General features: G+C 38.3%; 1 protein-coding gene across 2 annotated transcripts in view; it reads left to right on the forward strand.

Annotated features, from left to right (window-relative positions):
* Positions 1-24,219, forward strand: part of NCKAP1 (NCK associated protein 1) — a 55,115-nt gene extending 30,896 nt beyond the window's left edge. For both annotated transcript variants that reach the window (XM_063400129.1, XM_063400130.1), the window contains exons 17-31: positions 322-454; positions 2,058-2,177; positions 2,370-2,509; positions 3,157-3,288; positions 5,580-5,798; positions 6,137-6,267; positions 6,673-6,770; positions 10,824-10,917; positions 11,617-11,699; positions 12,154-12,234; positions 14,180-14,273; positions 15,801-15,917; positions 19,272-19,381; positions 22,185-22,274; positions 23,157-24,219. In XM_063400129.1, coding sequence (XP_063256199.1) covers positions 322-454; positions 2,058-2,177; positions 2,370-2,509; positions 3,157-3,288; positions 5,580-5,798; positions 6,137-6,267; positions 6,673-6,770; positions 10,824-10,917; positions 11,617-11,699; positions 12,154-12,234; positions 14,180-14,273; positions 15,801-15,917; positions 19,272-19,381; positions 22,185-22,274; positions 23,157-23,273 — 1,759 coding nt within the window. In that variant the 3' untranslated portion in view covers positions 23,274-24,219. The remainder of the gene's footprint in view (positions 1-321; positions 455-2,057; positions 2,178-2,369; positions 2,510-3,156; positions 3,289-5,579; positions 5,799-6,136; positions 6,268-6,672; positions 6,771-10,823; positions 10,918-11,616; positions 11,700-12,153; positions 12,235-14,179; positions 14,274-15,800; positions 15,918-19,271; positions 19,382-22,184; positions 22,275-23,156) is intronic.
* The last annotated feature ends 3,093 nt before the right edge of the window (positions 24,220-27,312 follow it).

The raw sequence follows: 27,312 nt of genomic DNA on the forward strand, positions 1-27,312 counted from the left end.
TCCAGGCAGTCATATAATTGATCAGGAGTCATTTGCAGATTTTTCCTTAATACTTTTTGGTAAAAAGTGCAAGTTTTTATAGTCCCTGTGTGGGGAACGTCAGAATAAAAATATGATAATGATAATAATGTAAAATAGATGTGCAAATAAAATGCATAAGAAGCAAATGCAGAAAACAAAAATTATAAAGCATGGAGCAATTTCTGGTATACAAAATGTGTTTGTGATCACATTTGGCTTGAGTGAAGTAAACCTTATTTGCAGCAAAAATATACAGACTGCATTTCAATGTCTGATTAATAATCAATTAATTCTGTTCAGTTTTTATAGTCGTGCTTTTGAGAAGATGTTTCAGCAGTGTTTGGAGCTTCCCTCTCAGTCAAGATACTCAATTGCATTCCCACTGCTTTGTACTCACTTCATGAGCTGCACCCATGAGCTGTGCCCTGAAGAGGTAATTTTTCAATTTTAGTTATTTTCATCTCCTGTTCAACGTGGAGTGACCTAGGGGTCACACTAGAGCTGAACACTGTACAAAGGTGTTTGTGATGGCAATTTAATGTTTGAGGGAGGAGAGTGCTAAAAATGGAAAAATGGAGGTAAAACAAGTGGATATCTTGTTACATGACTCTCTTGTTACATAACTCTCTAAATCCTTTTCTGAAGTGAGGAAGCATTTTGATCTTTGTTTAAAGAGAAATGAGCTAGGGTACAAAAATACGATGACTCTTCAGGCTTAGATGCTAATAAATCCCATAGGCCCTGTTAAAACTTAGAAGCAACAGTTTTCCTGTTAAATGGTTTATAAAATCATAGTTGGGAGAAGGAAATAGGAAGTTGGGGGTTCTGTATGGAGTATAATGCAAGCATTTGCTTTGGTCAGAACTGGGTAGTGGGAACCTTGTTGGTTAGAATTAGAATTTAAAAAAACACACTGTTGCTTGAAGAAATGGACTCTTTGTTAAAGGAAGCAGTTTGAATCTGAGGAAATCCTTTCTATTTTTGTTGTAGTGGCATAAATCCTTTAGTACATTTCCTGTATGTTCATTGACTTTGGAATTATTCTTGGAGTTAACTTGGCTATTTTTATGTAGTGCTCCTGAAAATGTTGTTTTCATTCCTAATAGTGTTCATCTGAAACAATTAGTTGAATAAGATTTATTGTAATATATGCAATAGGGAGTTTTCTTATTTAAACATAAAATTATTTTCTGCTGAACTTCATTCCAATATACATTTATACAGGTATTTTCCTTGTATGCTTTGCTTTAAATAGCTGCCAATGCTATTTGTACCAGACAAGCACTAAAAAGTTTCAAGGCCAGCTTAACCCTTCAGAACAAGAGACATCTTTGAGAACAATTCCAGTAACAGTAAGGAATCAGCAGCCAAAGTCCACTGGACACCAGTTGCTGTGCATTCAGCTGCAGCAAGCACATTTGGTCACAGCCAGCAGAACTTGGAATTCAATACCTGCATTGTCTGCCTTGGTAACTGTTAGCATTTTGGAAAACTCATCTTTGCTGTGCTGTGTACAGTGTCATGGTGTGGCTGATGGAAGGGAATCATCCGTGGTGAAAGGAGGATTTCAGCAGGACAGAGACCAAGGAGCAGAATCCAGAAATCAATGCAGCAGGGCTTTATTCTTGGTTTTTTCGGTGATATGAGGGACACTGCCTTCTCTGTAGCTCAAGCTGTGCATGCCTTTTTCCCCCTAGACTAAACTTTGGCACATATTAATGAAGAGGACATTCACAGAGACCTTGGAATACTGGACACATTCAAGTAGATTTGGTCCAATATTAAATGTGAAAACCTACTTCTTAAAAAAACCTTTTTGCCTCTTTTTACAAAATATATTTTATGGTGACTTTGAAATTTTCATGGTTCAAATTGCTTCCAAAAAGAAAGAAATAGTGCCTGGAGTCAAGATTACTGAGGACTAATGAATTTATTATTTCTCATATCCTAGTTATATGATTAGTGCACTGTTCTCTACAGTACTGTAGGAGTGATGGGAAGCTGAAAATCCTTTTCCTGTTCTCCCTTTTTAACAGAGGCATCACATTGGAGATCGTAGCCTTTCCCTGTGTAACATGTTCTTGGATGAAATGGCCAAGCAGGCTCGAAATCTTATCACAGACATTTGCACAGAACAATGTACTCTGAGTGATCAGGTGAGTGTGGCTGTGTCTGGTTTTTTCTCTGTGTTTTAGGGAAACTTTCTGTTTATAAAATTGAAGGTGATTTGAGCAAGAATTTTTATTACTAGAGTTGTGTGGAAGGAAGAATGTGTTACTTGTGTGATGAAGAGTGTGGTAAAAAAATCAGATTTTAATTTGGAGGGGCTATTTCTTTTTGGTTACTAGCTGTTGCCAAAACATTGTGCCAAAACCATCAGTCAAGCAGTGAACAAGAAGTCAAAAAAACAGACTGGAAAGAAAGGAGAACCTGAAAGGGAGAAACCAGGAGTGGAAAGCATGAGGAAAAACAGATTGGTTGTGACAAAGTAAGCTGCTTCTCCTGTTCTTTTCACCTTGAATCCCAAGTCAAAATGTGTTTTACATCTCGAATGCTTCTTGCTTAATTTGTTTGAATAAATTGTATGAAGGGGAAGAAAGCTAAAAAAATGAAAAGTGTGTGATTGGGAGTGCCTAAATTCACACACTGCTGAAGGAAGGGGGAAGTGGTTCTGCTACAGTTGCAACAACCAAACAGCAGAGAACTGTAAATATTAGAGAAGCTGATGGAAAAGAACTTAGTTTAAGATTTCTTCCCCCAATATTTTTAGGTTTTTATTGCTGCCTGCTAGAAAACATTATTTGTATTGTTTAGTTCAGTTATGGAAAAAACACTTAAACATCTTTTTTTTTGGGGGGGGGGGGGGGGAGTAAAAAATACATATATCTATGTATGTATTAAAAAAAGAAATCTCACATCACTGTATGCAATGCAGATTAGTATGCAGTTGTAGGATGTGTTCTTGGCCAAAATATTGGTTTTTAAATATGCTAGAAAAGATATGCAGAACATGATAGGGAAGACTTAGACCTGTGTCTGCTTTTGAGACATTATCCATTCAGTATGTGCCTTCCATGATAATATACACCTGTGTGACATTAAATATTTTTCTTGATTTCTTGTGTGTTCTTAAAGCCTGGACAAACTGCACACTGCACTTTCTGAGCTCTGCTTCTCAATCAATTATGTACCAAACATGGTGGTTTGGGAACACACGTTTACCCCGAGGGAGTATCTGACATCTCACCTGGAAATCCGCTTCACCAAGTAAGAAACATTGTAGAGTGAGATACAAAATAAGCCTTTGCTGGTTTATGTTGGAAATATTGTGTACTTACTACATCAAACTGGATTTTAAAGGTGGCTCGTGAGAACCATGAGTAGAATCCCAACGAAATGATTATTAATTTACATGTGCAGACACACAAGAGTCAATTCCTGTTGTAAAATCCACATAATCTGTTGAACAGCCACATCCTGCACTCCCCATCCTGGGTATTTTGTGGGAGCTGGTGGTGGCTGGTTTTAGGCATGTATGAGGACATGTATTCCCTGTATTCCCAAATTCTTTTGCACATTGCTGGAGTGTTTTCCAATATTTGAGTCCACTGCCTTGCTGAAAGAAGTCTGAAAAGCAGAAGTCAAGATCTGACAAAACCAATTGAGAATACGTCCGGTTATTTTAAATTTTTTTTAAGTAAACTGTTGATGCTTGATATTTCCCTCTGTTCTTACCTTAATCTTCCCATCATTTTTTACAGAAATAGGCAAATGACAACTTCTGGAGAGGACTTGGTATTAAACCAGCCAGCTATCCTACTGTTTTATACCAAAGATTACTGGTTAAATATTTCAAGCAGGGTACAAGGCTTAATCAGTTTAATCATCAAGACATAATATTAGGTCACTGGAGCATTCCATCAGTAAGATAAGGTGACATAAAAATGAAGATAACTTCATGACATTTTAGGAAGTTAGCGCTTCAGGTTTATGAATTCAGACCAGTGTTGGACACTTGTGCTTATTATTTTAATTTGGGGGAGGCTGGCTTGTGGACTGGGGCTGAAGCAACAGGCGCACCACTTTCAGAGACTGCTTCCCTTTTTCTTGCTTCATGAAAGAAATGAAATTCGTTAGCTGAGCAGAATTCATATTCAGTTTATAATTATTTTCAGACCTTCAAGAGGCATTTCTTCCAGAGGCTTGCAGTGTTCCTTAAAAGACAGTGTTAGTGTCTCACTGTTAGGGTTTGATTACTGTTTTAAGCTCCTCTGTCACATGTGATCGGACTGGAGCTTATTATGATGCCACTTAATCTTGTTATTGTATCAATTTTGAATTTATTTTAAAATAAGAGGCTGCCTCAGAAGCAAACTGTTGAAAATATTTATTTACATATGTCCGAGCAACAACAAAAGGTTACTCTTAAATATTGTGATCTCCTCCAGAATAACTCATGCCATTCACCTGTGGTGAAAGTCGTGATCTGATTTTTTTTATTGCTGTTCTGTCTTTGAAAAGTACATATTACTTAAAAGCTTAGCTCTCAAAGTCTGAGACCATTATAAACTTAAAATAAACACTACAAGTATTTGTTTACTGAGACTGCTTTTAAGGATCCCCTGATAGAGTTTGTTTGAGGACTTGTTTCCAGTGACACACTGCATAAGGTCCATGTCCACGTGTGTTAAAATGGAGTATACAGTCCTGCTCTAGCCTGAAAGCTACCCTGTGAACATCTGGTATTAGAAGGCTGCTTTTATTTATAGTGAGAATTTGAACAAATTAAAGTATGTCCTGCCATTTCTTGGCTCCTTGATTAAAGATAGAAATCCCTGTGTTAGCTAAAGGGAGATGTATTTTTCATTATAGGATTTCTGTTTATTTACTTTACATATATACTGGATATATTTTTCAATTCATACTATACTACAGCTATTTGGTTTTTAAAAAGATATTTCAAACTAGAACAGCAGCTTTGGTCAAATAATTTTTTGTGTTAATACACTTTGAACACTTAAATACAGGGTTGCTCTTGAATTTCCCAGAAGTTCTGCATTTTAAAAGACTTCAACATTAATTTATTTGCCAAAGTAGTTGTTATATAAGCCTTGGACAGTGTGGATTGCTCATACAGATATGGGGGAAAAAAGCTTTATTTAAAAAGTGCTTGGTGAATATTCTTAGTCTCATGAAATTTTTACTGGAACCACAGATACAGTTGTCTTTGGAATCCAAAGCTGTTTTTAAAAGTGCTGGTGTAGTATGTGCATTGATCAGAGTTTTACATGGGCAGATTTGAGAAGTATTCAAGTAAAATGAGTATTTTCCATTCTTGAAAGCGTTTGAGGCCAGGTTGGAGCTCTTGAGGAGTCTGGTGTGGAAGGTGTCCCTGTCCCTGGCAGGAGGGGTGAACTCGCTGATCTCCAGCTCCCTTCCAACCCAGGCCATTCTATGATTCTGTGAAAATCTGTGGCTAGAAAATCATCTGTAGAGCTGCATCTTTGTTGAATTTTACTGAGAAACGAGTTTGTTTCCAATCCTTTTGTCTCTAAAAGGTCAATTGTTGGAATGACTATGTATAATCAAGCAACACAGGAGATTGCGAAGCCCTCAGAGCTGCTGACCAGTGTCAGGGCCTACATGACAGTGCTCCAGTCCATAGAGAATTATGTCCAGATCGACATCACACGAGTGTTCAACAACGTTCTGCTGCAGCAAACCCAGCACCTGGACAGCCATGGGGAGCCAACCATCACCAGCCTGTACACTAATTGGTGAGTATTACATCAATGCTTGTTAGAAATTTTTTAGAGATTTTTTTTCCAAAAATCTGGAATCGGAGAAGTGAAATTATTTAAAATTTTCTTAAGTTTCCAACATGACACGTTCACTTCTCTCTGTACCTGTTAAAAGCAGCTTGAAGTTTGCCTGTTGGCAACTTCTTGTACTTTTTATAGGGACAAGATAGAGAATAAAATGCAGGCATCAGTTGAACTATGAGCCTAAAGCTGTGGTGTATGGGCTGTGCTCTCCCTTGTCACTGTATTTCATCTGTGTGGAGTATCCATGAGCACGTGCCTTTTCATCTAAAGCATTTCCCCTTTCTGCCAAGGTATTTGGAAACACTGCTACGGCAGGTCAGCAATGGCCACATCGCTTATTTCCCGGCCATGAAGGCGTTTGTGAATTTGCCCACAGAAAATGAATTGACATTCAATGCTGAGGAATACTCTGATATATCAGGTAAACTTTGATACTTCTCCTCAGTATTTGTGAAGAGCAGTTGTTGTATTGCTCGAGTAATTGGAATAACAGAACTCTCAGAGCAACTGTTACTGAAATTACAGCTAACTCTTAGAGCTAACCATTGTTAGCCTTCAATGGTATTTTAAGTACTTTTTATTCATGCTGCCTCTTGTCTTATTTTCCCTATTTTTAGTCAAAGTAGCATTGCATTTTAGCTAAAGAGATGGGTATATTATGTGTTGGTGACTACTGCTTCAGTTTACTGCCATACAGACTCTTGTCTTTAAATTTATGCTTGTGGTGAAATATTTTTGCCCTTAAAACATCATGCTAGGTACATGATGGGCTGCAAATAAATGAAGATGGAATATTTGAAGTATAACAATTTCTTTTATTTCTCAGAAATGAGAGCCCTTTCTGAACTTCTGGGGCCATATGGCATGAAGTTCCTAAGTGAAAGTCTGATGTGGCACATCTCCTCACAGGTTGCTGAGCTTAAGGTAAGCTTGGGAGCTGGTGGGTGGGAGGGCTGGACTGCTCTGGTTAAGCTTCCTTTAGGATATTTAATGCCTGTGTTTCTGCATGCCATCTTTTTAAAATGACTGCATCCAACAAACCATAAAGCTGTGGATTTTACTCCTCGTCTGCAGTGAGTTTGCACAGGTAGTGTGTGTGTGTGTCCCACATTCTTCAACTGCATTATGCACACTGTTCGTTTCTGTGGTAGATACCCTGAGTTAGGAATCAGCTCACTTTCATCATCAGTGGGAAGAGAAATGTTTTTGAAGATCTCCAGGTGTTTGTGAAGACCTTACCAAGACTGTTGACTCTCCAAATGTTGCAGGAAAATCTCAAATGTGTCCTAGTAATCTATAAGGACTTGCTTCTTAATGATGCCTGTATGCATCTATTGTTTAGTTTACATGGATGAAAGACAAGGTCCTTTTTTCTTTGTTATTTTCCTCATTTTTCCATATATCTTTCCTTCTGGCCCAACAGTAACCATTTATTGTAAATGTCTGTGTTCTGATAAGTAAACCTCACATCTACTGCACTACAAACAACAGAGTTGATGTAGTGAAAAACAAATTGGAAATGGGGGCATGTCAAGGGAGTTAGTTCTATGTGTATTCAAAACAGCAAACAGTGACAGGGGAAACACTTGGTACCTGTGTAACTCCTTCTGGAAAGAAGTTTTAATAAATGTAATAATATATACTACTTTCTCCAGATAGTCATACTATTAAAATCTCACTAATTGGCCTAGATTTTTTAAATATAACTTGTTCTTTTAGTGCCATTTCCAAATTTAATTCCAACTTGTTATTACATCTTATAATTTTCAGTTTATTTGACCACTGATTAAACTAAGGATTTTTTTGTAACTATTCATGCATGCTGTATTTTTGAAAAAGTGCATGAATACCTAAGAGATCTAAGGAACTTCCTTTCTTTCTTCAATAACAATTTGTTATTAACATACCAGACCTTTAGAAGTGTGTGGTTTTGATATATCCGATGTCACACTTCCAAGGATCTTGTTTTCTATGTAAACACCTTATTGCAGTGCTGCTGGAAGGCTGAGATGCATGATAGAAAGGTTTGGAGTCTTTTATTCACTGTCACAGCTTAAGAATAGGGGCTGCTTATGCTTTCCAAGCTGGTCTAAGAGCATGCAGTAACCTTGCCCTGCGTGCCCAGCCTGCCAGGGTAGTTAATTCCTTGTGTCCATTCTGGTTTTTGAGTCAGATTTTTTTTTGTTGCTGTTATTTAATCAAAAATCTGGAATTGGAATTCCAGGTGAGAATGTGTGGTTGAACTCCTCATGTGCACAAAGTGACACGTGTCACGTTTCAAGAAAAGCACTTGAACACCTTTGGCAAGTGTTTGTTGCTGTGCTATTTGTGCCCTTACTGAGGAATCACATATTTCCTCAAAATCAGCACGATTTCTGTTGTTGGTGTGTGTATTTTTTAAAAAGCGACTTTAAATTGTGTCAGCAATCTGTTGTTTTCTGATACTGCTGAGGGTAAGCAGAGGATGATGTCGATCCACACGTCCATGACCACATTTTTGGAGGAAAAAACAAAGTAATAAAATGTTCATCTCTTTGGCTGGGATAGTTGGCTTTGCAAGACAGCCCAGAGAAGCATCTGTGTTTGGGGGAAGAAAGCACCAAGAGGAGAGAATGGGGAATTCAGTACAAGTAGGGTTCAACATGCTTGCTTTACTTCCTGCAAAGTGGGACCAGGTGTCACTTTTATATCTGAAGTTCAAGCTTGGGGCAAGAAGGGAAAGATTGCCTCATTTAAGCCACTATTTGAACTGTATTCCAGCCTACTCCTTTTAAACCTTAAATTAATATGCTGGTTATTTTTTGTGAAGCTGAAAGTTTGACTGAGTAACAGTGTGCTTGGGCTATTGCCTTCAGTCTTGCATTCTGGAGAGCTTTGAGGGATTTAAAATAAAATGCCAAGTTCTGGTTTAAAATTGCCCATCCTGATTTCAGCACAAACCAGTCTTGCTGTGGCTCTCAGCATGGAAGTGTGTCATGTCCATGCACATGTGTACTCACAGTAATTGAACAGTTTGGGCTGGAAGTGTTGCCTGTAATCAAAAGAGAAAAACCCTTGCAACAGTGCTAAAACAGCACAGTGAAAGGCAGACCTTTATGGGAAGTGCCCAGGTATCCCAGTGGTGATAGGATGGGCCCTGGATGTCTACAGTTTGATAAGGTTAATTAATTAGGATATCAAACTGGGTTGCCCCAGTAGCCCAGCTCTGGGTGAGCCCCCTGCAGTTGGCCCAAGGGCTTCTTTGCCCCAATTCTTGTTGTGACTTCTCAGGTTCTGCTTGGAAAACCAAAAGTGCTGTTCTTGTAGGCCCTCTTCCTTGGCAATAAGACTAAACAGTATTTTCTGGAATGTGTTCCATGGTCAGCTTATTGTTCTAAATCTAGGGGAAAAGGGTAGGGAGAGTACTGGATCTGCAACCATGCATTAGCAGTCTGCCAAGCTACAGATGTATGGAAAATACATAGAAAGCTTAGGCATCATATGGGAAGGGACCTTTAAGATTCTTGGTTAGTTTGCTGCATTTTGTAGAGCTTCTTTCTTTCCTTGCTTTTCAGTGAAAATAAAGTAGGGAGAGTGGGTGGATTATGGAGAGGCTTGAGCTTATGGGAACAGCATGACCATGATACAGTGCAGTTGTTGGACAGATCTGCAAATCAAACTATTAAAGCTGCTAGCAAAAGTATCAAAGGTTGTGTCTTTGTGGATCCTTAGCAGTAGGTTCCTGCAGGTATTGCCCCTTAGATTTTATGAAATGTATATAATCGTGTTCTAAACTTATGGTGGCCTGCATTTCTGATGAGTATTAATTTTTCCTGCTGCCTCCTCTGGAAATTGAGATTGATTGGAATGTACCTAGTTGAAAAATAAAACTATTAATAATCACTTTGGAAGACCACCTCCAATTCAGAGTATCTTTGTTTCTCCCTCTATACTTCTGTTCTTTTCTATGTTGATGTCATTTAGCATACAAAACATTAGTTGAAGTCTTTTTTAAACAGAAGGGAAAACACTTCCATTCCAGAAGAACACAAGAGATCTACAATTTTGTAGCTGTTGATTGTCCTCTGCATAAAGAGAGAGAATCACTTTTCCCTTTCTGAAATAGGGTACTTAGCACTGACACTGCAAAAATATTTTTATAAGAATAAACTACCTATTTTTTGCTTGAAGAGAGTTTAAAAATACAGCTTGGCACAGCCTAAATTCCTCAGCTAGCAGGAAATTTGGATCTGACATTTTAGAGATGTGATTATGCAATCCCTGTAATTTAAATTTTAATCTGATAAATATTTGGAGAATGATTTCAGGAAAGTTATTACATGTACTCTAATCTTACAAATTGCATATATGAGAGCTGTTAAAAATTAGAAACACATTTTCTTTTCTTTTGGCCAAACTGAAATGAAAACTACTGCACTTGAGTTTAACTGTTTCAGGCTGAGGTGTTGGGACTTGGAGGTATGTTTTTGCCTTTTCATATTGTAGTGGAAGAAAATTTCATGTAAACTGCACCAAGGTTTAACAGTCTGAATCCCACTTTTGATTCCATTTTTCAATTTTACCAACATTACATTTCAGCATATTTAGTGACAGCAGCAATCCAAAAGAATTGATTACTTTGTGAATTTATATTTTTATTGTAACATGCATACTTTTCTTCTAAAGAGCTGAGTGCCACAAGGACCTATTGTCTGATTTTTCTGGAGTTCCATTCCTTTGCTTTAAGAAGTGGTACACATTGATCAATATAAAAATCATGTTCTAAGGAGTATCTAATCCTCTGCTTTCTGATTCTGAGTTTGCTTTTGTGTACAGCAGTGACTGCTGATAACATTGGTGTTGCAGTGAATACAGTGGGTGTATCTGTATTCCGTGGGGTCAGTTGCTTTTCTGCCCAGTTGAAATGTCCTAAATCAGGCATTTATCCAGTTCACATGCTGAAATCTGGAGCTGACATGAATCCTTGCTTCTTGACAGAAACTTGTGGTGGAGAACGTTGAAGTTCTAACACAAATGAGGACCAGCTTTGACAAGCCAGACCAGATGGCAGCTCTCTTTAAAAGATTATCATGTGGGTATCTAACAAGATCCTTCCAAAGATACAGAGTTATTTTTTATATTTGTCTTTGTAAAGAAAATGGGAAAACTTCATTTCTCTGTATGGAGAGTATCCATAAGCAGCAAAATGTACATGAACTCATCTAAACTGATGGATCATTTCAAACTTTCCATTCTTCTCACTTACAAAGTGAGATCTCAGTGTTATTCAGTACACACTCTGTTAGTGATGAGTTTTGAACATCATTTCAGGGATGAGAATACGTAACAGCAGTAACATGGGAGCCTGGTACCTAGCTTTGGAACCTGAAACAAAAAATAATCACAATAAAAAGACATTTTTGTCCTCAGGAAAGCACAGAGCCTGTGTTAGCATCCAGTGCTGTCAGCTGTGTATACTAAGTTTCATTCCAGGAAGTGGTAAACCTGATAAACGTGATAATCTTCTACTGAAAATCCCACTGTGGATTCAGAGCTCTAAAAACCTGCTCTGGCACTGGTTATTTTGGCTCTCCTAAGGAATGGCTTTGTTTCAGTACCTTGTTGTTTTCAATAGTTTCTTAAATATTAAAAACAAATAAATTATTATTTAATTATTATAAATTAAATTATATTAATATTATTTAATTATTATAAATGAAATATTTTCTTTCTCCTGTTTGAAGAATTGAGCTTGTGAATATCAACCCTTTGTTCATTGTTCTCTTTCCAGCTGTTGACAGTGTTCTGAAGAGAATGACAATTATTGGTGTTATCTTGTCTTTCCGGTCATTGGCACAGGAAGCACTTAGAGATGTAAGAAAGAACTCAATACATTCTGAACCATTTTCATTGTATTTAACTTCATGGAATTAAGGATGTTTGAAGCTTTACTGTTGAGGAATGCTGCCTCTTAAAAGGTTGACAACATGGGTAAAATGGTAATACTCAGTTGTAACTGAACTTCCAATTGCAGCTTGGGGTGAGGGAATCTATTTTGTGAGTACTGTTCAGAGAACTGTTACATTAAAACATCAAATTTGGTTTAGAGCATGTTCTCTGCCTTTACTCAGTTTAAAAGCTTTTATTTCACTTCTTTGTTGCAAACATTTATTAGGCTTTAATGTCTTGAAACTACAAACAAATACAAATGTGTAAAATAAAAATCCATTAAAAAAGAAAATAAGCCCAGTAAAATAATGGTAGTGTCTAACTGATAATTAACATGGGAAGGAATTTTTCTCATTTTGTTTCTGTTTGTGTCTCTTAGGTCTTATCCTACCACATTCCTTTTCTTGTGAGTTCCATTGAGGACTTCAAAGATCACATTCCAAGAGAGACTGACATGAAGGTAATGTTTGGCTGAAAGGGTGAAAGTCATTTTGGAGTTTACTGAAAATATGTAAGCAACAAGACTTCAGTGTTGAACATCCAGACACAAAGAACACCCTTTTTCTTTCTTTTTTTTCATGTATTTCTTTTTATTTTTTTCCCCTAAAAGCTTAGTATTTGTGGATCTGCAGCCTCCTGAAGTTCCAGGGAAAAAGTCACAACCAACTGATAGGATAAGCACAAATCTCTGTCTGCCTGTGATCACATTTGAGAACTTTCACAGACTTAAGAACAAGGTTTATCAGTTGTTAAAACATGACAAGGGGAAGAATGCTGAGCTGCTTCACACTGTGAGCAATACAACTGGTAAAAATAAATATTTCAAGGACTTTATGTGTGTGGTTGGAGCTCTGTGCAACAAGTCTGATTCTGACCCTAAACTGAAATTTTTTGTGAACCACTGTATGAAGTGCTTGAGACAAAAAAAGTTAGTAGCTTACATAAGGTACTTTTCTTCTTCAAGTGAGAGTATGTTTCCATGTAAAAGCCCTTGTTGGACATCACATGGCTTCTGGACATGTGTGCACAGTAGCTGAACTCCAGCAGGATTTTTAATTTCTTATTGCAGCTTGCAGTCTGTGAAGGATTTCAGCTGCTTAGTGGTATTGCAGCAGTTTGATTTGCAGGGAATGTGCACTGGGATATACAATGTAAATCTCTTTAACTTTTCCAGAAACAATTTTTAGAACTCTGCTCTTGAGCAAAGTATTGTTTTTAAGGGCCAGAATATTTTATTATCCGTGAAACTGGAGTTCACATTTTGCTGTTAACTCTTGAGGAAAGTAAGTTCTCTGTGTATGAGAAGTCATTAAATGACATTAACATCCTTCTCCTTTTAAAAGTTCACAGTCTATCATTGTGAGCTTTGTGATTTCAGAAGACACAGTTCAGCAGTTATAGGCTGGCTCATTTTCAGTTAAAATTACTGAAATTTTGCATGTACACTATTTCATTCCAAAATATTATCACATGCTCTTTGAAACTTGCAATGCTGATAAACCACCCATGAATGTCTGATGTCCCAGAAAACATTGAAATTCATACCACAGCAGAGGAATTTGGTGGAAATGCTATGGAAAATTACCTTCAAATGTACAAGCTCCTGACAAAAATTGTATCAAAATGATGCAAGTTGCCTTTGCACTTGTCAAGAAAAGCCTTTTTAAAATTCCCACCTGTAGCTGCAGAGAAAATCAGTGACCAGAGCATCATGTTCAATACATTATTGAACTCGAGGAGTCAGCATCCAGAAGAGGTGAGATGGGAAGATCACTGCTTCCTTTGCTTGATCTTTTCAGAAAGCATCTTACACCCTCTGGTATCAAAAAAGTGCTGAAAAGTGAGGTGGAATACAGGCTGCAACAGTAATCTTTGAAAACAGTATTTTGCCATTAATATTTTCAGGCTGATGATAACAGATCATTTGAAACAGTTTAGTGTCTCTCCAAAGACATCACTGAATTTATTGGTATCAGCAGATATGAGAAAGGGTAGTAGTTGCTGCTTCTTTTCTGGAAGTCAGTGGAGTAATTTACAGCCACTGGAATAATTGCATGGGGAAAAAAAGCTATGTACTGTGAAATAAAACCCTCCTGAAGGCTTTGAACATGAAAGAAAGATGTAGAAACAGCTAAGTCAAAGTCAGGGTGTTGCTTTGGAGGTAATGTGGGAAAGTATCTGAGTTTTGTTTGGCTTGACACTACAGAATTACCATCTGGTGCACAAAGTACAGATGCAGCTGCTCAGCGGAGGATAGAAACAGACAAACTCTACAGTCTGTCTTAATATTTGCCAAATCTCTGAAATTCCTTAGTGCCTCAAACTCATTTTAAACGTGACATCAGAACCTGTGCTTTGTCATCTTTACAGGAAAGCATTCAGAGTTGTCTCTCTTGTGTCCTCAGGTGGCAATGAATGTATATGAGCTGTCATCAGCTGCTGGGTTGCCTTGTGAGATTGATCCTGCCTTGGTCGTAGCACTGTCTTCCCAAAAATCAGGTAAGAAGTTCCAACTTCAAAAATATAAATGTTAAAAAGAGAAAAGAAGTGTTTAAAGTGCTGGGAGGAAACTTTACATCTTGAGTCCTTTGTGTATTCCTTCAATAAACTTCATAAAAGGTATAAGAGGGTGAATTAGCTGTGCCTGCTGTTTATTGGTGTTAGCTTGAGGATCTTTTCACATATGCATGAATGGATGTGCTGACCTAGAACAGGACCACAGGCAGATGTGGAAGGAATTGAATGGTGAGCACTGCTGGAATTTAAGAACAATGACAATAATGAGAGTGTCCCGTGAACTTGATCAGTTCTGTTGCACAGATGTGTAACAAATCTGTCACCTAAGAAAGCATTAGGAGCTGAATGCAGTTCATGAATTTCACAGTATTTTGTTGCCAGTGTGTCCTACAAGTGTTAACAAGAGGTTCACAAGGGAAAACAGTAAAATAAACATGTTAGAGAATTAACGTGTGTCCTTGCTTTAAGGCATTGCTATTTAAACTTTTCCATTTTGTTTACTCTGGCATGTTCAAAGACATGAATTAAGACTCCTAAGTGGTTTTTGATGGTCTTCAGCTTTTTTTCCTGTATTCCTTACTGAGCATTTCATTACTTTTTTTCCCCTGTATGTTGTGGATAGTTAATGTTAGAATGAATATTTTAAATGCTACCTAAGTTGTTTTTTCTCACTTCAATAGTAGTTATTTTGAGAGGGGAAAGTAGAGGGGAGCATTTCAGTATGTGAATTTAAGTCCCAAGCACAATTTCTTCATGCACTTAGGAGAAAAGGAACCCAAAGTGTATTTGTTCTACCTACATTATATGCATAATATACAGAAGTATATGTTTGTTAGGTATCTGGTATCTGAGATGCCATTTTAAATAGATTATTTTCATTGTGGTACAGCTATGAAGTGTCTATGATAGGTCTACAAAGAATTTCTGTATGTTCTCATAATGGTTTATGCTGTTGTATTTTGACTGTGACCTTTGGAGTTTGAAATATTTTGCTTTTATTCAGTTTTCATAGAGTTAAATTCTGTATGTCACTAATTGTTGACTTTTTAAAAGCTAATCTTAGGCTCCTGTGTGGTGCTGCTGCTGTTTTTGTAAGCACAAGGTGTGACATGAGTGCACCATCACCTTCTGCTCCTTTGCCAGAGGGAGGGTGCAAGAGAAGCTCTTCTTACCTGAGAGCAACAACTGCATTTCTACCAGCATGAAAAGATTCCTATTCTGCTCATCGTATTAACGACTTAGTAACTAAATCATTAGAAGTAATAGCACAGCAGTGGCTTCTTTTTGTTCTCCTGGATAACAGACTGCACATTTTGGAGCCCTCCTCTGTTTCTTTTGGCAAGACTGACATTAATATTCCTCTTTCCACAATACAAACATCAACTTTGTTGGGTTTTGCTCTAAATTTCAATTTGGTCAAACATTTCACATTCCAGTCTACCTGCAGCTGAAGGGAAATATTTCAAGATTACTCCTTTAATTAAAGAACTTTATTGTTTTTGTTTTTAGAAAACATTAGTCCAGAAGAAGAATATAAAATTGCTTGTCTTCTAATGGTCTTCGTGGCTGTCTCCTTGCCTACTCTGGCCAGCAATGTGATGTCTCAGTACAGCCCTGCCATCGAAGGTAATGCAGAGTCAGCTCAGTATTGGCTGGGAATCTTCACAATAGTTCTGCTAGTGTCTTGAATACATTTGGCTTTAATATTAATAACTTTTTATAGTGAACAAATTCAAAAATCAGCCTTTATTCAGGTAAGTTCCTCTGAAAATACTTGAAAAAGCATTTACTTAACACTTGTTTGAGATAACTTTCCATGAAAAATCAGTTTGGTACTTGAAATTTTCAGGACGGTTCAGACACTGCAGGGGGCAATCTTGTCCTGATGTGGAATCCTTGGAGCACACATTCTGCATCAATTAGTGTGACACTTAGTGTCTAATATAATCTATTCTAGAAAGTATTGATGTTTTAGTAATCTTCACGTTGGCCTTGGGCCAGTCATACAAGGTGTCCCTTCTATATTTATTATGCTGTTCATATTGCCAAACATGAAGTTTTGAGAACAGGATCTGGAAGGTGTAAGTGGTGAACAGAATTATTTCCTACACAATAGTTCAGCTTCCTTATTTTAAAAAAATAATCTTTGCCTCAACAAAGTTCTTTGCATGTAATCCACAGTTTTCTTTCTCTTTAAGTTGAGAAAAGACAGCCTGTTCCAACACATACAGAAGCCTTTTGGCTGTTCAGGCTATTTCCTTGGAATGTGTAACATGACTCACATAAAAAACCATATTTATACTGCTCCTATCCACTATTATCTCTAATTAGTTATTATACCTGCATTACTTTTAATTTGCTCAAAACTGTAAGTAAGTGTAAGTGTATACTTACTCACAAAGTAAATGTAAACTGGCTTCTGAAAATTTAAAGTACCAGGAAAGTACCGAAAATTTTGAAAGCTTTCTGTGTCACTTAATGTAGAACACAAATCATGTTTTTAGAGACCTAGGATTGTTGTTTTACATGGGATTAATCAGCCTTTTCTTCAGTTTTGAATTATTAGTGATCTGTTGATTCTAGTTTAATTTAGAACAGATTGCATAGACTTCTCCAGTTGTGGAAAATGTTAGATAAATCTGATGGATGAGTAGAACTTAAATATTGATTTGAAAATTAAAGTATTTTCAAGTTAAAAGCTTTTTCTGATGAATTAGGAGAACAGTCTGTAACCTGCAGAGTTGTTTCCTGTTATTTGTGCTCTCATAGTGTTTCTATTGCTCTTTGCAAGCTTTTTCCAAGTCATGGTACTTGAATAAAAATCTGGTGGGTTTGCCTTCCTCAGACTTCCTCTCTTCCCTCTTAGTCATCGTGTTCTTAGCAGGCTGAAACAACAGCTCATTCTTCTGTTGAAGATAAGCAGATAATCTTCCGCCTGTTTTACATCATGTAGCTTAAATATCCCCATTTATGTGGTTTCATTTACAGTAAATAACTCCTAAGGTGAAGCCAGGCACAGCCTGGCTTCAAAGTGAATTCTTCAAGTGCAGTTATTAGTTACATGGAACTGACTGGAGAAAAGTTACATATTGCACTCAAATGAGCCCCTGTCAGGAGTGGCTGCTGCTTCTGTGTATTACATAATTCTTTACTGAGTGGGCTCTTTTATTGAGAGGAAAATCTAGCAAAAGCTGTACATAAAATGTGTTCTCTCTACAAAAATAACTGAACAAACAGAATAGACTGTCATTTCTGCCTTCCTTGCATAATAGTACTTTTTTTTTGTGTTCTACCCTTACTGTAGAACATCTGGCTTGAAACACTTAATAGAAATGGTATTTCCAGAATGTGAACTTAATAAATTCTGCTTTGTGAAGTAAATTCCCTGGACAGATCCTGAATCAATCCATCAACAAGTCACAGATTTGAAGGAGTTTCAGCTTTTTAATCTGGCAAGACATATCTCCCAAATACAGCCAGTGCTTGGACAGCTGCAGCAATGTCTGTATTCCCTGTCTGCTTCAAGATCAAGTCTGTTTCTTCCACTAGTTCCAGATAAAGACTCAATGTCTAGCAGACCTGAACTTTTGTTTCCAGTGCAGAATCTGAAGTGCTGGTCAAATACCAGGCTGGAGCTCTTCATTGGTCAGCTAGAGGGTGGAATAGAATACTGGTCTGCAGGAGCCCTAGTGCTTTGCTAAATACTTGAAGCTGTGAGTTGGAAGACAACAGTTCTTCTGCTGAATTCCCTTGCTGATGCTTTTTCTACAGCCTGAGACATAAAAATGAAGTCTCTTCAATAAAATTAGCCTTTTCAAAGGCAAATACATATTTGAGTCAGAATTAAGCAGAACAGATTTTCTTGACTGACGTTCATGTAAAAATAGGAGATAAAGTTGGAGTATCAACTCTGGGGGCCCTGCAGCTGGAGATCCACAGGAGTCTTCACTGGGACCTGCCAGTCAGCATATTCACAGACCCCCTGCACGGTGGGGCTGAGCAGTGAGTGAGAAAATGAATATACCATGGGAAGCTGTTGAGGGTGTGAGAGGAGTGAAGAGCTGCAGAGAGGTGTGGTACTGAGTAAACTGGGCAACACAATGACAGCCAAAAGTCATTTCAAGTAACAATAGTGATATGCATGGAGAAAAAATGGATTTTTCTCATGTGGAACGATGGGGTCCAGCTGACCTCACTGTTCAAGCATGAACTGGGAGTTAGGGTAAATGGATGAAAAGATGAGCTCATTGCTCAACCATGGTCAACAAATCAGTTGAGAATCAGCTTGCTGGCATGCTTGAGTATTTGTTAACTCCTTCAAAGACCACCTCCTTTTCATATGCTCACGCTTGCCTAAGATATTTGCCCAAGGGAATATTAATTTTGTTGTAAAGCGGTATATTTGACTTAATTTGCCTGGAATAAATATCATGTTTACTGAGGAGCAGTTCTTCTGCTCTCTGTGAAAACTGGTGTCATTTATCCACCTTCCAGGGCTCTGAAGCCTGGGTGGATTTTAGGCAAGATGTTCCATATGAAAAACAGCAGTGGAACACCTTTGTTCTTGAGTACCTGCAGATCTCTTTGAGGAATAGTCTGGGCATGAGATGTTAATTTACACAGAGGGGAAAGAAATGGTCATTACCTTGTGAAAATCCTGTCTTTTTGGCCCAGTCAAGTGTTAACACTCTGGAGTTTTGTAGAAACCAAGTCAGCTTCCAATATACCCCTTGTTCCTAAAAGCCCCAGGTTGTTTCTCAGGTTGTTTCTGTGCCCATCAGGAATTGGGAGGGAGGGCTGTTCTTCTGGTGGCTTTCCTACAGCAAGTTCAGTGTGCAAGGGTACCCTGCTCCCGTTGTGTGAGATGCTGAAAGTCCTTCTCTCATTGTCACAAGCCTCTTTAGTCTTTGGAGGTATTTTCCAAAGAATCCTGTCCTTTCCAGCGTGGTACTGAGGTGACCTGAGTCTGTTTTTGTTTAGGGCATTGCAACAACATTCACTGCTTGGCCAAAGCCATCAACCAGATCGCTGCGGCCCTGTTCACCATCCACAAGGGCAGCATCGAGGACCGCCTCAAAGAGTTCTTGGCTGTATGTATAACTTCATTCCTGCTCGTTCAAGTGTGCTGTGGATTTGGGATGCAATGCACTTGATTTCATAGGAATCTGCTTTGGATGCACAAGAGAGAAGAATATTTTCTATATGCTTCTATAGACAATTCTATAATAGATGAAATTTTGCCGTAGTTCTTTATAAACACTTGTTAATGTGATGTTGGAAAGTTAGAGAAGGAAATCAGTGCAGGTGTCAATTTTTTTCAGGACAATCTTTAGTATTTTAGTACATACCATTTCTCACATTGTGTGGCCCATGACTGGGAAAAAAAAAGTGCAATGCATATAAAATCAAAATTCTGTCTAGTTGACTTTTTTCCATGATGCAGTGGAGACTTTAGTTAGTTACCTCCTTTGAAAAAGTAACATAAACTTGAGAGTGGCTTTTGTGCTGTACCTTTGACCTTCTTAACCATGAACAGCCAGGCAGCAGCATGTTACAGGAATAGTTGGGAAGAGGAAATCTTTTATGCCTCCGAGTAGATTGAATATGAAAGCCGCTGAAATCTTTAGTGATGCTTAGGAAAAAAACAAAAGTTTTTAGGTCATGGTGACATGTTTTAAATACATTTTGGTGTGCTGCTTGAGTAGAAATAATTTTTTTTAAATGGCTTTAAGTAGCCAGTGCTTGAGGGAAACTAAAGGCTAAAACAGCAGAATCACTTTCATTTTTAAAAATTACTATTGATTTTGAGTGGATTTTGATTTTTCTGTTTGGCATTAAAATGTGTGAAGAAAAAGCCCCTCCCTCTTTATTTTAGGTAATTTGCTGTAACTAGAAGTTCACAGAAAGAGGTTTTCTTTTTTTTTTTTTTATCTTGAAAGTATCTTTTACTTGTGGAAATTCATTGCATTTTGTAAACGAGAAAAAACCCCTCTGGCTATTGACCTTGTCTAATGCAACTGCTGGATGTAAAACATGAAAGAGAAATGGTTGTATCAAGTTGCATACATTTGACAAGTGAAGAAAACCAGGACAGTTTCATGTGATAAAAACACTTCTGGTATGAGGTTTGCGTTCCTTCAGTGTTTATGGACTGCTTTCACTGCACAGACTGTGACTTGATGGTTCAGATATTTTGTTAATCTTTCTTTTTTAACACTTACTGTTAGTCTGAAAGAAAAACATTCCTCTTGAGAAGAAAATTACTGCTGAAGATGATCTCCTTTCCTGTCCAAGTTAATTAAATACGAAAAAAACTTAAGAGATTATTTAATTCCGATGAGTATGTACTGTGTACCTTTTGAAGGATACATATTGACTTCATATTAAAAATTGATTCATGACAGCTTTTCCCAGAAGAATATTGAGTTAGATTTTTAAAGTTAGTATTTTAATTTAAAATCCTTTTCTGATAAACATGTGGTTTAGGCACGTTGCCATTGCTTGGTGCGAGGGCCTAAATGATGATTGTACATCTGAAAGTTGGCAGGGGTATTTTCAAATGTCTGTAAGGCATGAGATCACGGTGTATGAAGGCATCTATAAATGAAGTATTTTACTGTATTCAGTAATCCTGAGCTTGTAAATACCTGAGTACATGTTAGAAGCTTCTAGGATATCTTCTAAAACTGGGATCATATGGTTGCTTACGGTGATGCCTTTTTCAGCCTGGAATTGAAGCAACACACACTCTTGAGATACATCAGTATGGAAGTGTAAAAGTGGATCTTGATTGGAGCTCCAGGGGCAGTCATGGAAGAATGTCCACAAAGCCCACCCACACAGGGTGGAGACAGTTTTTATAAGTTTAGAAAAGTAGCACCATTGACAAAAAGCATCAGTGAGGAGGACAAGTGGTGATGCAGTTCCTCTCCCCCCAGATCAGGCCCCTTCTCTGGAGCCTTCCCTTGGTCCTGGCTGTCCTTTGTTTATCAAAATGTATCCTGCAGAGCTGTGCTCAACCTTGGAAGCCATGATAGCACAGAGGCCTTGTACCCCCAGGGCTGGCAGCTCTGGAATATGTTTTGTCTTTCTGTCTGGGTAAAGAGCATGGAAGAGTACTGGGGAAACTAGCTAGAATGCAATAACAGGCTCCAGAGCTCCAAATCTGTGTGTAAAGAATACAGAGAATACATCAAAGGAAAAAAAGACAAAAATCAAGAGGCATCATTTCCCCCCTTTCTAGAGACAAACAAGACTCTACCTTGTCCAGTCTCTACTTCATATTTACTCATACCACTGGTTTACACAACTGGCCATCCCACCAGCTGAGATACAGATGCCAACATAACTACAGCTACTATGAATATTTTTTATCCAGGCCCAGTTTGGTAACCATCAAGTTAGTGCATACTGAAAGTATATTGATAAAATATTATTGATTGATAGTTAAGATGACGTTTCTTCAAAACTTCTTTGGTGGCAAAATGGGCAAAATTTCAGACAATAAAAATTTTAATCACTTTAAACCTTACCAAAATGCAGTAAATTGAAGTGTGTGTTGGGAAGGACAGAAGTGACACTTTGGTCCCCTGGGAGATCTCTCATTGATTTCACGAGACTTCATAGTTGTCAACCAGTGATTACAACAAAAAGTTCTCTGCAAGAAATTAATTCACTTTTTATATGAAACAGCATGTCTCATTTATTAAACACTCCTAGGAAGAAGCCAAGATGGCACATTGAGACTGAAGGCCAGTGATGTTCATGTGCTCAGGATTATTTGCATACCTTTGTCATTCTCAGAACAATGCAGAGTCCGTTTGCTTTGTATAACAGCAGAAGCTCATCAATGCTTTGTTTTATTTATTGCTTTGAAATACTCATTTTATATAGCTTGCATCATCCAGTCTGCTGAAGATTGGCCAGGAGACAGACAAGACTACTACAAGGAACCGAGAATCTGTTTACCTACTACTAGACATGGTGAGCATTTGTGTGGTTTATTTGTAGCTCACAAACCAGTGGAAATCATTTTTATGTTGTTCTTCTTGGCATTGTACTGTCAGCATTTTTTTTCATTCCCCCAAAATGCACGTATTATTGCCATCATCCTTTTTTTGCTTAGAATATTGTACCACATTGTTCAGATGATTTTCATGGGTCACTTAGTACATGCCATACATGTAAGAAGCAGTGTTCAGAGTGTGTAGGAGAAAATCCTCTCTGCTCAGAGGATTTCCTCTGAGTATTCAGTATCTCTTGGAAGATGACTATTTATACAGGAAAGCAAAATGCTTGCTTTGGGAAGCAGTGAGTTTAAATGTGGGGAGAAACACCGCTGTAAGCTTGGTGCGATTTATTTTCACTGTGAATTGTGTGGGTGGCGGTGTGCTGCTGGAGGGATCCACATGAGACAGACCATCAGCAGAAGGTGTGGATGCATGGCTGGAAAAGCAGGGACATGTGCACAGTCCTGCTCTTAGCTTAAGGGATGGGTAGAAGATGAAACGTCCTTGAACCATTCCTTAGATGGGATAAGGAGGAAGTACAGCTCAGAACAATAGCTGTAACAGGATGCTAGACAGGATGCATTGACCATAAGTTTGGGAAGATTTGCAGCATTTAGCCTCGTGGACAGAGCTTCTGAACCAATTATGTATACTGCAAGGACGTGTGAACACTATGGTTTAACCAATGGTGTTCAGAGTTAGGTGCATGATATACTTAGCACAGTATAAATGTACGTCAAATAGCTGAATAAAGGAGCAAGATTTTTAACTCACATTGAGTGCTGTCTTGACTCTGGCTGATTCCCCGGCCAACAAGAAGGTGCTGTGCAGACCCTGTGTTTGTGGTGTGTTGCAGATCGTGCAGGAGTCCCCGTTCCTGACCATGGATCTGCTGGAGTCGTGCTTCCCGTACGTGCTGCTGCGGAACGCGTACCACGCCGTCTACAAGCAGAGCGTCACCTCCTCTGCCTAGGTGTCTGCTGGCTGGGATGGCACACAGCACGCACCTGGGAGCTCAGTGCCAGCTGTAAACTGTGGAGCTACTTTACTCTATGGCCTGATGAACAGTTTTGTGAATTATAAACTTTTTCCATCAAGTTGTATTCCTAAACAGTGGTTTCTTAATATGGTTGTACTACAATATAAGCTTGGTTCGTTTTAGGTTGCACACTTATGGAAAACTTCTTTTCTCATTCCTTTCTTTTTTTTTTTTTTTAACTTTAGAGCACCAGTTATGTTTTAAAAATACTACTTCTGCTATATGTTTTTTGATATTGATCATGCAAAACAAAAATTGCTTGTTTATTTCCCAGAAGAAAAATGTATGTAGTGATTATTTTAGATAGAGTAGCTTTCATCTGTGTGTAAATTATTTCAAATAGGGAGAGTTATAAACTTGTACCTATTGTTCTTATTGAAAAAAAGATATTGGATGTGCATTTCTGTGAAGTAATTACAGCATTTCTAGTTTTATTTTGAACCGTTCACCAATCTGCGTACTGCGACACTATCTAACATTAAAAATGTTATAGGACTGCTTATCCTGCAGACAGTGATCCTCTCCCAATACTCTTAAACAACTGCAAGTGGTGGTGTTTGTATAAAGCATAGTGGAAATTTTTTTTAAACTAACTTCTGTGGTGCCCTGTTGGCATTAACACTACCATTGTACCCTGCTGTATAATAAACATTCTTACACATTTATCATATATTGATAAAATGTTAGCCCTTAACCACTTTTTATATGTTTTAAATTTTTGAAATTCAAGTGTACCTTCCATAACATACAATAAACACTAGACTGTATTATCTGTAGGTGAATTATTTTTAATATAAATGTTATCCTAGTATTTTAAGCTTTAACTGTGCTGTTGTGCATTGATTTATATCTCACAGTTCATTAAATATCAATCCTTAGAGCTTTTATGTGAAGACTTCTTTTAATCCTTCACCTTTTGCCTTTTGCGATAGTGAATCTTGTAAAAAGTCGGAAGAAGGAATTAAAAACGTTTAAAATGTCAGCTTAGTGCCATTATCCTTTAAATCTTATTTTTACATCATAAAGCAGGAGAAGCATTTATACAGTATGTAGCAATGCCAGTTGCACCCGCAGAAATAAGTGTATTGTTAAGGAATGAAACCTGAAATAATCCCAGTGTTGCTGGAGCTGTACCAGATGTGTAATAATCCCTTTTCATCAGCCATGCAGACTGGCCGTGCAGGACAGCACGGGCCCGTTTATCCTGAGAGCTGCCCAGCTGGCCGTGCTGTGATCCCTGATGGACAAAAGCTGTATGTGTTCCTCTGCAGGCTCTGGACATTGTATGGAGCCCCTGTTCCTGTGCTGCTGACTTCTTCTGCTATGAAAGAGCTGTTGTGTGCTCAGTTACAATAGCTGCCTCTGTCCACAGGAAAAAATACTGGAATAAAATTGTCCTAAGGAAGTAAGACAGTGCATCTATATTTTCCCTAATTACGCATTTTATGTTCTAACTGTGGAAGTGTTTTTAAATTGGTAAGTTAGTACCACAATGAAGAGGTTTATTCATAAAGTAATTAGGTGGAATGCAAGACTTAAGAGTTCTACTCTGTAATATTTATAGTCTAATACATTCAAATGTTCTGATTTCAATTAAGGTTTTGATTACGATGCAGTCTTTTGTGGGAAAACAATGCCTGTTTTCAGGATGGATTCTTGAAAAACTCAGGTTTAAGAAGTAACTTATTTTGTGCCTTTAATATTTTTAAATACAAAACAATTGTATGTGTCCATTTGCCTCAGGTCCCAGATTTGCACTGTCTGTGGTGCTGGTGAACCAAATCTAGAAAACACAATCCCTGACAGACAGGTGGTGAGTGTGGTACCTGCAGGAAGCTGCTTGTGGCACAGCTGGGTTCCATTGAGGGACGGATCTTTTAGACATGGGAGTTTCTGTGGCAGTCCTTACTGCAGTGGCTGGCACCCCAATGCCCGAGGTGATGCCTTTTTAACTGCACTGCTGCTCTTTACCCACCCCCTGCAAGAGCCTGGGCAAGCTCAGAACAAACCACGCAAGGGAGGAGTTGGGGAGCATCGTGTGGACTCCTCCGTGTGTTGGCTGGATTTGGGCAGGGCTGGAAGGGTTCCCTTGTTTTGTTCTTGCTGTATTTCTGTTGTTCCTGATTTCAGCAGAGCTACCACAGCGCTATTTAGGGCTCAGCCTGCTCGTGGAAGGCAGAGCACATCAGTCCTAGTCCTCAAGGCAGCCTGTGTCCATGCAGTGCACAAACTGGCAAAGCCTGCTCAACCCAGTTTGTTGGGAAGGAAGAAGAGAAGGAATTTTTCCTCTGGAGCCTGCAAGACCACATCCACAACTTAGTAAGTTCAACGCTTGCCACTGTACGTGGAGTGATCTCAGGTGGCCTTTTGTGCCATTCCAAACAAAATGTGTCTGTAATTCCTGGAGCACAGATGGCTGGGCTGAGCTGTCCCCACACGGAGCCAGCTTGGATCAAATGTCTCACTCAGGGGGGAGGGTTCTGCCTCATGTGAGGAACAGTGCAGAAGAAGAATGTCCTGTTGCTGCCCACAGAACTGTTTTTATAGTTTAAAAAGATCTGTCTGCCAGGACAAAAGATTACCATTGAAAGCAAGGGCTGCTCCTGAACTTGTTTTTGCTGTAGTAATTTTCTTTCTATATAGGAGAAATATGGACTGTACCACTCTTTACACACTGGAGAAAGGCATTCTCCCCAGAAAATGTTGGAATGAGGCCAGTGATTTGAAGAAAGATATGAGCCTTCTTCAGCAGGTCATCATGAGCTTGTATGACTTATTCATTCCAGATTGAGGAATTTCAGACCATAAGTAAATACGCTTGGCCTCTAAACTGTTTTTTTCCAAAAGCTTCCCTGGTCCTGAGATTCAGCATTGTGATTTCATACTAAAAAGTGAACCCTCAGTTACTTACTAGCAACTTCTAAATTCTTGAAGTTCAGATATGTCTGAACTAATGGTGTAATATTTTTTTTTGTGAATTTCTCCCTCGAGCTGAACGAAACTCAAAGTTGGGAGTTTAGGTGTAGCAAGTCATCCTGTTCAATCAGTGAAAGAGATTTTTTAGACGTAGGCTTCAAATTGGTCTCACATCCAAATTCAAGCATCCTTTAACACCATAGTGCATTTTGAATACAATAGAAGTAATTTATTGCAGTTGTACTCATGACTAAATGGGGCTGATAAACCAGGGGCTGGAAGACTACAGGGAACTGCTTCCACTTCAGTCCTTGTGGCCAGCCCTGAAACATGGACACAGCTGGCTCCCTCCATAGCAAGGTAATTGAAATGGCAGCTACTCACAAATAGGAATTGAATTCAGGGACAGGAATAATTTGACAGTGTGTCAAATAACCAGTTTTCAAAAATACTGAAGCTCTGCCTGTATTCTTCTGTAAGTACAATTTTATAATCATTTTAAGGATAAAGCTAAATCTTCCCCTGAAATGACAAACCTTTTTTACTTGAATTGACCACTCCTCGTATGCTTTTTCTATTTGTCACATTACAAAGTCTGTAAATATTTGTACTAACTCATAAAAAAATCAAAATGTACCCCTGACCTGTGTCCAAAACCATATTCATTTGCTATTAGTCATGCTTTTTCTAGCACTCCTGGGTCAAAACGACCTGTTCACTGGGTATAGTGTCAGTGTGTCTTACACAATGCAGGAAGAGAAAATTTGAGTATTAAATTCAGAATGAAAAGCCTCTATTGAGCTTTGCACAAAGTAAGGGGATCTTGAATAATTTCTCATGTAGACTGTAAGGTTGTTGCCCTGCTCATGATCACAGTAATCTTTTGAAGTCCCTTCTCACAAAAAGTGAAGGTAAGCACTAAAAACTATACTGACCCCTGTGTGGAGATGTGAGCTGCAAAGCTGTGACAGCTGTTCCAAACCCCAGTGCTCATGAATGCAGCTCATTTCCCACTGACACAGACTTTCCTCTCTTGTCAGTGCTCACATCATGTGGC

The sequence above is a fragment of the Prinia subflava genome, chromosome 6 (genome assembly GCF_021018805.1).
Source record: "Prinia subflava isolate CZ2003 ecotype Zambia chromosome 6, Cam_Psub_1.2, whole genome shotgun sequence".
In the NCBI taxonomy this organism is placed as follows: Eukaryota; Metazoa; Chordata; class Aves; order Passeriformes; family Cisticolidae; genus Prinia; species Prinia subflava.